Source organism: Erythrolamprus reginae, chromosome 6 (genome assembly GCF_031021105.1).
Source record: "Erythrolamprus reginae isolate rEryReg1 chromosome 6, rEryReg1.hap1, whole genome shotgun sequence".
NCBI lineage: Eukaryota > Metazoa > Chordata > Lepidosauria > Squamata > Dipsadidae > Erythrolamprus > Erythrolamprus reginae.
The window spans coordinates 93,395,815-93,408,694 of record NC_091955.1 but is presented as its reverse complement, the minus strand read 5'-3'; the positions used below and the strand labels follow the sequence as shown (position 1 = coordinate 93,408,694).

Below are 12,880 nucleotides of genomic sequence, written 5' to 3'. Positions count from 1 at the left end.
CCCTCCAATATGGCTCCACTTGTCACTTGTGGCACCCGTGCCATAGATTCACCATCACGAGTTTAGGGTTTCCTGATTGAGCAGGGGGTTGGACTGGAGGACCTCCAAGGTCCCATCCAACTTTGTTATTTTGTGTCCATTCCCCCCGCCCCAAATTTAGCACAGTTATGATAACCATCAACATATAAATGTAATATACTGAAAAATCTTACGCCTGCATTGATAACCTTGCTTGTTAAGGCCCCTGGAATACAAAAGAGAGAGAAGAAAAACAGTATTAATAGAAAACAGATTTCAAATCATGACGATTAATTAGCAGCTTAGGTTTTTTTATAAGAAAAGATTGCTTTTAGACTTTTGTGTGCGTGTCTCCACTACTAAGCCAGTTATTAGTATCGATTTTTATCGATTAAATTAAGTTCATCCAAATGGTGTGTTTGGGTCATAGCATCTCTTTGGACCAATGGATGATAGCATCTCTTTGGACCAATGGACGATAGCATCTTTTTGGACCAATGGACGATAGCATCTCTTTGGACCAATGGATCATACCATCTCTTTCGATCAATAAATCACAGCAGCTCTTTTGACCAATGGCTCATAACAGCTGTTGGATCAATGGATCATAACAACTCTTTTTACCCATAGATCATAGTAGCTTCCTGTTAGGACTTTGTCCATAACTGTTGTGTTGGTAATATATTAGCTGAAGGTGTTGCAGACTGCTTATTTCTCCGAGTCACCTTCTCTGTTTCTTTTTGTCTAAGCTACTCACTGTTAATGGCTACTCGCTGTACGCAAGCTCTTCAGTGTCTTTGCAACACTCTGCTATCTCTCTGTATTGTAGTTATGTATTGCAGCTAACGCCATCACTCTACTAAACAAATAATTCCCTCAACACTGTCAGAGTTTTTACTAAATCTGCACTTCTATTCTACTAGTTTTTCTCATCATTCCTATCAACCTTTTCCTCCCACTTAGGACTGTATGACTGTGACTTGTTGCTTGTATCCTAAGACTTTTATCAATATTGATTGTTTCTTCATTGCTTATTTGACCCCTATGACAATCATTAAGTGTTGTACCACATGATTCTTGACAAATATATCTTTTTCTTTTATGTACGCTGAGAGCATATGCACCAAAACAAATTCCTTGTGTGCCCAATCACACTTGGCCAATAAAATTCTATCCTTCTAAAATGTGTTTAGGCTTAATGTATTTGTTTGCTGATTATGACAAAGACAACTGGTAAGAAAGATTATGAACTTGGTAATATTTGGATAGTTATTCTGACTTATTACGTGTATTACTTTAGCTGCTGTGTTTATCGAAATATGTTATTTCTCAAAGCAAACTTTAATTCAAGTTAGTATATCTGTGTGTGGCTGAGTAGTTATTCGCAACTTATCTCAATCTAAATGTTTCTGCGTGTGCACAACCTTGGTAAACAAGGATTACTCTGTGCATACGTTAACACTTTACACAGGGAGCATCTTCCTATCAAGAAAGAAAGTTGCATTCTGTCTTTCACAGACTTAAGGCCCTCAAAGGATAACCCCCCACCCCTCCTCAGTCGTACCAGACAAATTCGTGGCAAACGGAACAGAACGTGGGCTGGGGAAAGAAAGTGGCTGTAAACTCGTGGCACTTGACATTATGAATCTTGGCTTGCTTGATGGCTCCCCTCCGTTGATGTAGTGAGAAGAAGCCCTCCTTTTCACAGTCGATAAACTCTGGATCGTCTGAGTAAGAGAGAGAGAGAGAACCAAGAAATTCAGTGGTCAGGCCATGAATGCCAATAAGACATATTTAAAACAGTTCGAAAAAGTGTGAAGAAACACCCCAATTGATAAAAATAACCAGGCACACTTCCTAAAAACTTTAGAGCACCTATTACCATCAGAAGAATGTCAGTGGCGCTTATGTTATTTCTGGACTTCGGCAGAAATGCGCTCGATGGGGGAGAGATTATATTTTTCTTGGTTCCCCCACCCTAAAAAAATCCCGCTTGTGCAAAAAAGTGCATTTTCAAAGTGTTGGAGTCAGAATTAAACTTTTAGGCAGAGTTGGGGTGAAATGATAAAACCCTCGAAAGAACGTGAGTAGAATTGATACTTGCCGGTACTTTCCAAAAAGTATCTTGCGTTCATTAACATCCTTCCTTGGGGTTTTAGTTCCAGCTGAAAAAGAAGACAATGAAATATAATTTGGAAAGTGGAAATGGGAATGCAATCAGAGATTTTTTTTAAAAAGTCAGATATTTCTTTTTAATAATGCACCCAGTTAAGGCTTGCTAATCGAAGTTGGGTTTTACAAATGGACAAAGGAAGGGAGGTAAGGAAGGAAATAAGAGAAGAAAGAAAGAGGGAAGGAAGAAAGAAAGAAAGAAAGAAAGAAGAGAGAGCAAGGGAAGAAGTACGAGAGAGAGAAGAGAGGGAGGTAAGGAAGGAAATAAGAGAAGAAAGAAAGAAAGAGGGAAGGAAGGAAGGAAGAAAGGAATTAAGGAAGAAAGAAAGAAAGAAAGAAAGGGAAAGAAGGAAGAAAGGAAGAAAAAAAGAAAGAAAGAGGGAAGGAAGAAAGAAAGAAAGAAAGTGCCAGAGGGGGACAATAGAAGGGAAGAAATCAAATGAAAGGAGGAGGAGGGAAGGAGGGATGGAAAGAAGAAAAGAAAGAGGAAAGAAAGAAAGAAAGAAAAAAAGAAAGAAAGAAGGAGGGAAGGAAGGAAGGATGGAAGGAAGAAAGAAAGAAAGAAAGAAAAAAAGAAAGAAAGAAGGACGGAGGGAAGGAAGGAAGAAAGAAAGAAAGAAAGAGGGAAGGAAGGAAGGAAGGAAGAAAGGAAGGAAGAAAGAAAGAAAGAGGGAAGAAAGAAAGAAAGAAAGAAAGAAAGTGCCAGAGGGGGACAATAGAAGGGAAGAAATCAAATGAAAAGAGGAGGAGGGAAGGAGGGATGGAAATAAGAAAAGAAAGAGGAAAGAAAGAAAGAAAGAAAGAAGGAGGGAAGGAAGGAAGGAAGGAAGGAAGAAAGAAAGAAAGAAAGAAAGAACCAAGTTGGGGCAATAGAAGAAAAGAAATTAAATGAAAGAAGGGGAAAAAAGCAGGGAGAGAAGGAAGGAAGCAAGCAAGCAAAAAGAGGAAATTAGGACGACCGAAGCCCAATATACAACAGATTGTAAAAGTCAAGGATGGCTCAAGGTGTTGAAACTTACCCAAATTTCAATTTTCCCATTATTCTTCTTGCACTTCTCAGCGACGAGGTGGAGTTCCATGGTGGTCTCCGAGACCATTTCGGCACTCTTGTCCTTCACCACAATGTGCATGACGCGACCCCTGTGGATGTGCGCATCGAAAGTGCTGTTCCAAGGAGGATACATCGTCGGCTTCTTCTGCACAAACACTGGTCCTTTCTCTACGATCGACACAATAGTTCCTTTCTTTACACCCACAATGCCATCGAAACATGGGGGACATCGCAACAAGCCAAACAAATGGGCCTTAACATGCTTAACAGCTCCAGCGTGCATGTGTGCGCTGGGCAGCTGTTTTTCGGCCTTCCAGAGGGCGGGGGAGGCTGTTTTCGCCCTCCCCAGCCTTCAGGAAAGCTTCAGGAACCTGTGGATGGTGAAAAACAGGCCCAACAGGCCTACCCAAAGTTCAGAAACAAACACACCCCTCCATCTTTCTCTGCCTCAGTGGCTTCACTCTCCATTTTTCCTCAGTTTTTCCAAACTTTTTCAGGTCCTCATCAACTGGAGAAAACATCCGATACAGGGAGTCCCCAACTTACGACCACAGTGGAACCCTAAAACTTCCACTGCTAAGCCCTCATCACCGCAATATTCGACTACTGCAACACTCTCTACATGGAGCTACCTCTGAAAAGTGTTCGGAAACTTCAGATTGTGCAAAATGCGGCTGCGAGAGCTATCATGGGGCTTCCCAGATTCGCCCACGTTTCGGCAACACTCCGTGGCCTGCACTGGTTGCCGATCAGTTTCCGGTCAAAAATCAAAGTGTTGGTAATGACCTATAAAGCCCTACATGGCATCGGCCAGAATACCTTTGGGACCATCTGCCGCATGAATCCCAGCAACTGATAAGGTCCCACAGAGTCGGCCTTCTCCGGGTCCCATTGACTAAACAATGTCAGGCGGAACCCAGGGGAAGAGCCTTCTCTGTGGCGGCCCCGGCCCTCTGGAATCAATTCCCCCTGGAGATTAGAACCACCCTCACCCTCCTTGCCTTTCGTAAGCTACTCAAAACCCACCTATGTTGCCAGGCATCGGGTACCTGAGTTACTCCTAGGCTATGGTAGATTTGTGTATGGTATGGCTGAGTTGTTTGGTTTTAATAATGGGTTTTTTAATGTGATTTTTTAACATATTGGATGTGTGATATTGTATTTTGTTGTGAGCCGCTCTGAGTCCTTGGAGAGGGGCGGCATACAAATCTAAATAATAATAATAATAATAATAATAATAATAATAATAATAATAATAACAACAACAACAACAACAACAACAACAGTTGTCAAGCAAATAATAGCAACTGTTCAGTTATTACCGCAAGTTGTTAACAAGAAAGCTTCTGGGAGAATGAAAAACAGGCCTACTACTGGGCCCACTGGAAGTCAGGAAATGGGCCATTTCTGGCCTCCAGAGGGCCTCCCTGGGGGAGGGGGAGGCTGTTTTTGCCCTCTCCAAGCTCCAGAAAAGCCTCTGGACTACTCAAAATTTCTGCTACCAGTTCTCTGAACTGCTTAAAATATTCACTGCCGGTTGTCCAAACTACTCAATGTTTCTATTACCAGTTCTCCGAACTATTCAAAATTTCTGCTACCGGTTCTCCAAACTACTGAAAACGTCTACTACTGGTTCTCTGAACTGCTTAAAATGATCACTGTTGGTTCTCCGAAACAGTCAAAGTTTCCTCTACCAATTCTCCAAACTACTCAAAATTTCTGCTAGTGGTTCTCTGAACTACTCAAAATTTCCACTACCAGTTCTCTGAACTACTCAAAATTTCTGCTACCAGTTCTCTGAACTGCTCAAAATTTCTGCTACCAGTTCTGTGAACTGCTCAAAATTTCTGCTACCGGTTCTCTGAACTACTCAAAATTTCTGCTACCGGTTCTCTGAACTACTCAAAATTTCTGCTACCAGTTCTCTGAACTACTCAAAATTTCTGCTACCGGTTCTCTGAACTGCTCAAAATTTCTGCTACCGGTTCTCTGAACTACTCAAAATTTCCGCTACCGGTTCTCCGAACTACTCAAAATTTCCGCTACCAGTTCTCCGAACTACTCAAAATTTCCGCTACCAGTTCTACTCAAAATTTCTGCTACTGGAATTTCTGCTACTGATTCTTCAAACTACCTAAAGATTCTGCTAGTGGTTCTCCAGAACTCTTCAGAACCTGCTGAATCTGATAGAAACCCAAAGTCATTATTCACCTGACCATAGTTTTGTAGGAATATTCAAACTCTCTTAGCCTGTTCCTTCATGGGCTGGAGGAGGATGTTATGGAGAACATAGTATGTATGTGCACCCAAGTGTGCAAATCACATTAATTCCGCTGACCTTTCTCTGTGCGACCAAGTGTTTTTCTGCATTAACTAGTGTTTATTTTTAGCCTGTCAGCCTTCTCAAATTACAATTTAACTCACTGAGCTTTGCAAGCTCATAAATTAACAGCATTTCTTTCTGAGCAGAATGAAGCAAAATGCAGCAACTATATCCATGCAATTTATAGACTGTCCAACTTTTCTGCGGCTAAATGAGACGGTTGTTAAGTGGGTTTTGCCCCATTTTATGACATTTTTTGCCACAATGCGTAAGTAAATCACCGGAGTCGTTAAGATAGCAACACAGTGGTTAAGTAAACCTGGCTTCCCTCCTGTTAACTTTGCTTGTCAGAAGGTCACAAATAGGGATCATCACACATGACCTCAGTACAGTGCAACCATCATAAGAACCTGACAGTTTCCAAGTGTCTGAATTTTGATCACACGACCATGGCGACGCTGAAAAGGTGGTAAGTATGAAAAGCAATCAGAAGTTACTTTTTTTCAGTGCCCTTGTGTTGTGGTTAGCTCTGGCCCAGCTCCTGCCCCAAGGACTGTGGATGTGGGGGAGACATCCACATGCTGCAGGCCTGTTTTGCCCCCGGTGGAATCTGCTGATGAAGACTCCTCTGACCAAGAAGACATGAGTGACAGGAAGGAGGAGAGTGTGGCAGACAGTTCAGAAGGAGATCAATTATCTAGCTCCTCCTTGGATTAGGAACAAGAGTTAATGATACAGCCACGCATGTGGAGAGCGATGCATAGGCAGCAACAACTGAGAGATTATTATCAAAGAAAATGAGGCCACCTGTGGTTGGGAGGGGCTGTGGTAATTAGTGAGGCTGCTATAAATAGCAGCCTGTGGGTTTGGCCATTGTGGAGGATTATCTGATCGTTGTGTTTCATGACTGCTTTACTGACTTTGACCTTTTGTGTGCTGATTTTCCCCCACTTTGAAACTAAACCAGAGCAAAGTGTGTTTCACTTTGTGAAAGAAGAAGGACTGTGAATTGCCTCACAGCTGCAAGCTAAGTATCACAGAACTGATAAGGGACTTGTACAAATTACCAGTTTGTTTGGGGACGAGTGCTCTTTGCTATACCAAAAGAGGGCTTAGTTTAAGTGAATTTTCATTATAAAGAACATTGTTTTGAATTTTCAAACGTGTGTGTGTGTCAGAAATTTGTACCTGTGAATTTTTGGGAGGAGTGTACCAGAGAGCCTGACAGAACACCTTGTAATTTTGAACGGTCACTAAATGGTCGGTTGAAAGTCGAGGACTCCCTATAGAACATCTCTAACATGGACGACAGCATGTTTTGTGTGATTCTCTACTTTAAGCGGGTTTAGTCCCAAAAGACGTGCTGGTAGCCACCACAGTGTGTTCAAAGCTGTGTTTTATGTACAACAAGCATTTACGAAGTGGCTGGAGCTTCAAATTAGAATAGAATAACAGAGTTGGAAAGGACCTTGGAGGTCTTCTAGTCCAACCCCCTGCTTAGGCAGGAAACCCTACACCACCTCATCATTGTAGACGCCACTTTGACTTTTCTGATCACTCCTGCTGGCACCCATGATTTTAAGTTTTAAAAGTGTAAAGGTTGCATTGCAGTACAGGTAATCCCTGTGTTACGAGAGTTCCCTGATTGAATGTTCGAAGTTATGCAGATCTGCCCCTCAGAAGCCCCCTTTCAGCTATCTAGAGGCCTTCATCATCCCATTGCAGGCTGTAATCGAGCTTCTGAGGGCCAAATCTGGCTGAGGGAAGCTCCATTTCAGCCTGTAACAGGCCAGGGGAGGCCCGTGGAGGGCCAAACAGAACCTCAGAAACTTGGATCCAGCCCGTGGAAGCTCCATTTCAGCCTGCAGTGGGTCTGAGGAGTCCTCTGGATGCCCAAATAGGAGGAGAGTGGGGCAGACAGCTCAGAAGGAGATCAATTATCTAGCTCCTCCTTGGATTCGGAACAAATCCACCCCTTAGAAGCTCCATTTTGGCCATCAACGTGCCGGACACATGTTGGAGAGCCTCTGTGTTTGTTTTTAAGACCAAACAACTACCTAGTGCTGGAATATTCGTAGTTTCGGGCCTTGTTCGGAAACACCAGGGAGTGCTGATCGCCTGACTTTGAACATTTGTTAAGGGAATGCTCATAACCCAGGGATTACCCATAGAATAGGAATGAGAATGGGAATAGGGTAGGGTAAAAAAGAATACAATAGAATAGAATAGGAATAGGATAGGATGGAATAGGATAAGAATAAGAATAGAATAGAAAGAATGGAATAGAATAGAATAGAGAACAGGACAGAATAAAATAAGAATAGAATAGAAAGAATGGAATGGAATAGAATAGAGAACAGGACAGAATAGAATAAGAATAGAATAGAAAGAATGGAATGGAATAGAATAGAGAACAGGACAGAATAGAATAAGAATAGAATAGAAAGAATGGAATGGAATGGAATGGAATAGAATAGAGAACAGGACAGAATAAAATAAGAATAGAATAGAAAGAATGGAATGGAATGGAATAGAATAGAGAACAGGACAGAATAGAATAAGAATAGAATAGAAAGAATGGAATGGAATAGAATAGAGAACAGGACAGAATAGAATAAGAATAGAATAGAAAGAATGGAATACAAGAGAAGAGAAGATAAATAGAGTAGAGTAGAAAGTAGAAAGTAGAAAGTAGAAAGTAGAAAGTAGAAAATAGAAAATAGAAAATAGAAAATAGAAAATAAATAGAAAATAGAAAATAGAAAATAGAAAATAAATAGAAAATAGAAAATAGAAAATAGAAAATAGAAAATAGAAGAGTAGAGTAGAATAGAGAATAGAGAATGGACTGGACTGGACTAGACTAGACTAGAATGCCCTTCTAGCACTGATGATGTTACCTATTGTGTCATGAGACGTCAGCAAGAAAACAACCAAACTCAGAAAGCACCCAAGAATCCTCATTTCAAGCCTGAGCTACAAATATTCACCTTTATTGGCAAACGGACATCTGGGTTGTTTTGTTTGTGTGTGTGTTTCGCTTGAGAAGTAGATAACTTTGAGCTGGAAAGGAACCAGCGTGAAAAAGATTAAATGGCCCTTCTCTGTCTCTTCTTTCCTCATTGAGATTCAGAGCCTCTCTCGGGGTTAAGGTCGAAACTGAAGAGAAGACAACACCTTAGCTCATCGTTGAAACTCACGCTCTCCAATTTCTCAGTGAAATCCAAGGGCCCAGAGAACCTTCGGCTCACACCCAACTCCAAACGATGAGCCCGACCGAACGAGGTGTTTCCTTACCAGCCTCCACTGCTTCCTTCACCATCACGGCGCAGTAGGGATCCATCACGTCTCCTTGTGAAGGGAGGTAGGGGCCGCTGTCAAAATTGGAGAGCCCGATCCTCAGGAAAGGAGACATGGTAATTCTGCAGGGGATTAGAAAGGCCTGGTTAGTGGATTGGTCCCCCCAAAATATCCCGAAACAAAAGTCCTCGGAGAAGGGCGGTAAATCAATCAATCAATCTATTAATCAATCAATCAATCAAATTTCACAAATGGATCTGCTGGATAGTGGTATGATATCCTCTAGAGTCTAAGTATGATATTTTAAAGGGGGGGGTTGGATCCATCAGTTGGTGGTACATTCTGGTTATTTTATGTATCTTCAGTACTGAGGTGTTATTTATTTATCTATCTATCTATCTATCTATCTATCTATCTATCTATCTATCTATCTATCTATCTATCTATCTATCTGTCTATCTGTCTATCTGTCTATCTATTTGTTGGATTTGTATGCCGCCCCTCTCCGTAGACTCGGGGCGGCTAACAACAATAATAAAAACAGCATGTAAATCCAATACTAAAACAACTAAAAAACCCTTATTATAAAACTAATCATACATACATACAAACATACCATGCATAAAATTGTAAAGGCCTAGGGGGAAAGAGTATCTCAGTTCCCCCATGCCTGGCGGCAGAGGTGGGTTTTAAGGAGCTTACGAAAGGCGAGGAGGGTGGGGGCAATTCTAATCTCCGGGGGGGAGTTGGTTCCAGAGAGTCGGGGCCGCCACAGAGAAGACTCTTTTCCTGGGCCCTGCCAAACAACATTGTTTAGTTGATGGGACGCGGAGAAGGCCAACTCTGTGGGACCTAATTGGTTGCTGGGATTCGTGCGGCAGAAGGCGGTCCCTGAGGTAATCTGGTCCAGTGCCATGAAGTGCTTTATAGGTCATAACCAACACTTTGAATTGTGACCGGAAACTGATCGGCAACCAATGTAGACTGCGGAGTGTTGGTGTTATATGGGCATTTTTGGGAAAGCCCATGATTACTCTTGCAGCTGCATTCTGCACGTTCTGAAGTTTCCGAACACTTTTCAAAGTTAGCCCCATGTAGAGAGCATTACAGTAGTCGAGCCTCGAGGTGATGAGGGCATGAGTGACTGTGAGCAGTGACTCCCGGTCCAGATAGGGCTGCAACTGGTGTACCAGGCGAACCTGGGCAAACGTCCCCCTCGCCACAGCTGAAAGATGGTTCTCTAATGTGACCTGTGGATCGAGGAGGACGCCCAAGTTGCGGACCCTCTCCGAGGGGGTCAATACTTCCCCCCCCCGGGTTATGGACGGACAGATGAAATTGTCCCTGGGACAATTGTCCTCCTCCTCTTCTTCCTCTTCCTCCTCCCACCCAAATTCCAAGCTTTTATTTCTTTCCTAATGGGTTTGCACACATTATTTGCTTTTACATTGATTCCTATGGGAAAAAATGCTTCTACTTACAAACTTTTCTACTTAAGAACCTGGTCACGGAACAAATTAAGTTCTTAAGTAGAGGTACCACTGTATGTGTGTTTTTAATATTATTGTTATTATTGATTTTTATTATTAGATTTTAACTGTTTTTATTGTTGTTGTATTTATTCTGATTGTTAGCCGCTCCGAGTCCTTTTGGAGTGCGAGGCAAATAAATACAATAAATAAATAAAATAAATAAATTTTACAGTATCCTTCCCCTGCCACGCCCACCAAGCCATGCCATGCCCCTCAAGCCACGCCCACAGAACCGGTAGTAAAAATTTTTGAATCCCACCACTGCTGCAGTTGCCTTTCGGACAACCACAAACTGGAAGATTGAGAATCTCCATAGAGGTAAGACCGCTAGAGTTTTATCAGCCACCAGCAGCACAAACACACAATGTATTTACGGCTTATCCACAACTCACAACATTTCCCCTTCTTGGCTTCCCAACAAGCTGACTTAGCAAAAGTTGGCCGGCCAGCTGCTCCTAAAATATCCCAACAGTAGAAACATAGAAACCTAGAAGACTGACGGCAGAAAAAGACCTCATGATCCATCTAGTCTGCCCTTATACTATTTCCTGTATTTTATCTTAGGATGGATATATGTTTATCCCAGGCACGTTTAAATTCAGTTACTGTGGATTTACCAACCACAGAGGCTTATCCCCGTCTTTTCCGGCCCTGTTTCCTCCCAGGAGATTCCTAGAGAGGCCCCACGAGGACTTCTCCCCGCCTTTTCCGGCCCTGTTTCCTCCCAGGAGATTCTTAGAGAGGCCCCACGGGGGCTTCTCCCCGGTTTTTCCTGCCCTGTTTCCTCCCAGGAGATTCCTAGAGAGGCCCCACAGAGGCTTCTCCCTGCCTTTTCCGGCCCTGTTTCCTCCCAGGAGATTCCTAGAGAGGCCCCACGGAGGCTTCTCCCTGCCTTTTCCTGTTACAGTTTTGGAGGTTCGGGTTTGTAAGTGGAAAATGGTTCTTGAGAAGAGGCAACGAAATCTTGAACACCCGGTTCTTATCTAGAAAAGTTCGTAAGTAGAGGCGTTCTTAGGTAGAGGTACCGCTGTATATAGATGTTGATCTGCTCGAAAATGTTACGATGTAAAAACAAGAATATCAATAAAAATTATTGCAAAAAAAAAAAAAGGTGTAATTTGCAGTTCTTTTTGGGGGTGGAAAAATTTGCCGCTCAAAAGCCTGGGAATAAACGCGTGGGTGTCAAGAGGAATCCTAGACTTTTGTTTGGGAGTTCTAGTTCTCTTGTGGGTGTGGGAAACTGGATTGTCATGGGAGGGAGAACGGGTCTTTCCTTCCTTTATGTTCGGCAGCCCCTTTGGAAAAAGAACCCACAACCGTTCAGGAAATGCCTTCTCTTTCTTCATGTGGAAGCTTTTCAGGCACCCACGCACCCCGGCCTTCCCAGATTCTCTTCCGAAACACGGAGCATCCTGGTTCTGTCTAGCCCCACCTCCTTTGTCTTTTTATAAGCCTGATCAGCCTTGCTGGGATGCTCTGGACTCGTGCCAAGTTTCAAAACAGAAACTCTAATCTACCTCCTCGTTCAAGAAAATAAAGACTTGTGCTGTATTTTTTTCCTCTTTCTTTCTTTCTTTCCTTCCTTCCTTCCATCTTCTTTTTCTTCCTTTTCTTTTTGTTTTTCTCTTTCTATTCCTTCTTTCTTTGCTTTCTTCTTTCTTCTTTCTTCCTTCCTCCATTCTTCCTCTTCCCTTCCTTCCCTCTCTATTTCTCACTTTCTTCTTTGAGTTTTGATTGCTTCTTCCTTCCCTCCCTCCCTCTCACCCCTTCCTTCCTCCACCACTCCTTTCATTTTTCCTCTTTCCTTCTCTTCTGTTCCCTCTCTCTCCCTTTCCTTCTTTCTGTTTCCTCTCTCCTTCCTTATTTTCTTCCATCTTTCTTTCCCTCCTTTCCTGTATTTACTCTTTCCCCTTCCATCCATCCTTCCATCCTTCCATCCTATCCTCCCATCCTCCCATCCTCCCGTCCTCCCTTCCATCCTTCCATCCTTCCTTCCCATCCCTTCCCTTCCCATCCCATCCCTTACTTTCTTCCTTACTTAAAAAAAAAAACTTTTTATTTTAATGGTCTCAAAATGTGTGGCAGATTTGGGTCAGGTTGTTTCCATTTAAAGAAAAAAATACCCATTTTAAAAACTAATGACTTAGAAACTTCCTTCCTTCCTATTATCCTCTCTCCCTCTCTCCCTCCCTTTCTCCCTCCTTCCCTATCAGCCCCTCTTTTTTCTATCTCCTTCCTTTCTTCCCTCTCCATTCCCTATCTTTCTCTGCCTCCTTCTCTCCCTCCACGGAATAGTTCAGCATCATTCCGAAATAATACCCACCTACATTACAATCATACATGCTATAACCATGAAACTGGATGTTTGAGCCTATTAATTTGATATCATCCACAGCTGATGTTTGGCTGGGGATTATTGGATGACATTCAACACGTTTAGAAGCCACAAAGCTGGAGAATGTTGGTCTGTTTTAACAGAGGATG

The 12,880-nt window shown here is 42.5% G+C and overlaps 1 protein-coding gene across 2 annotated transcripts in view; it reads right to left on the bottom strand.

Moving 5' to 3' along the window:
* The window catches only part of PRKCQ (protein kinase C theta), a 46,470-nt gene that overhangs the window by 22,262 nt on the left and 11,328 nt on the right, over positions 1-12,880 (bottom strand). The window contains exons 2-6 of one of the 2 annotated variants that reach the window (XM_070754450.1): positions 8,862-8,986; positions 3,210-3,409; positions 2,123-2,183; positions 1,583-1,745; positions 213-244 (exon numbers count right to left, since the gene is read on the bottom strand). In XM_070754450.1, coding sequence (XP_070610551.1) covers positions 213-244; positions 1,583-1,745; positions 2,123-2,183; positions 3,210-3,409; positions 8,862-8,979 — 574 coding nt within the window. In that variant the 5' untranslated portion in view covers positions 8,980-8,986. Of the gene's footprint in view, positions 1-212; positions 245-1,582; positions 1,746-2,122; positions 2,184-3,209; positions 3,410-8,861; positions 9,002-12,880 lie in introns of those variants that run through there. The other variant, XM_070754451.1, reaches the window with a different exon arrangement.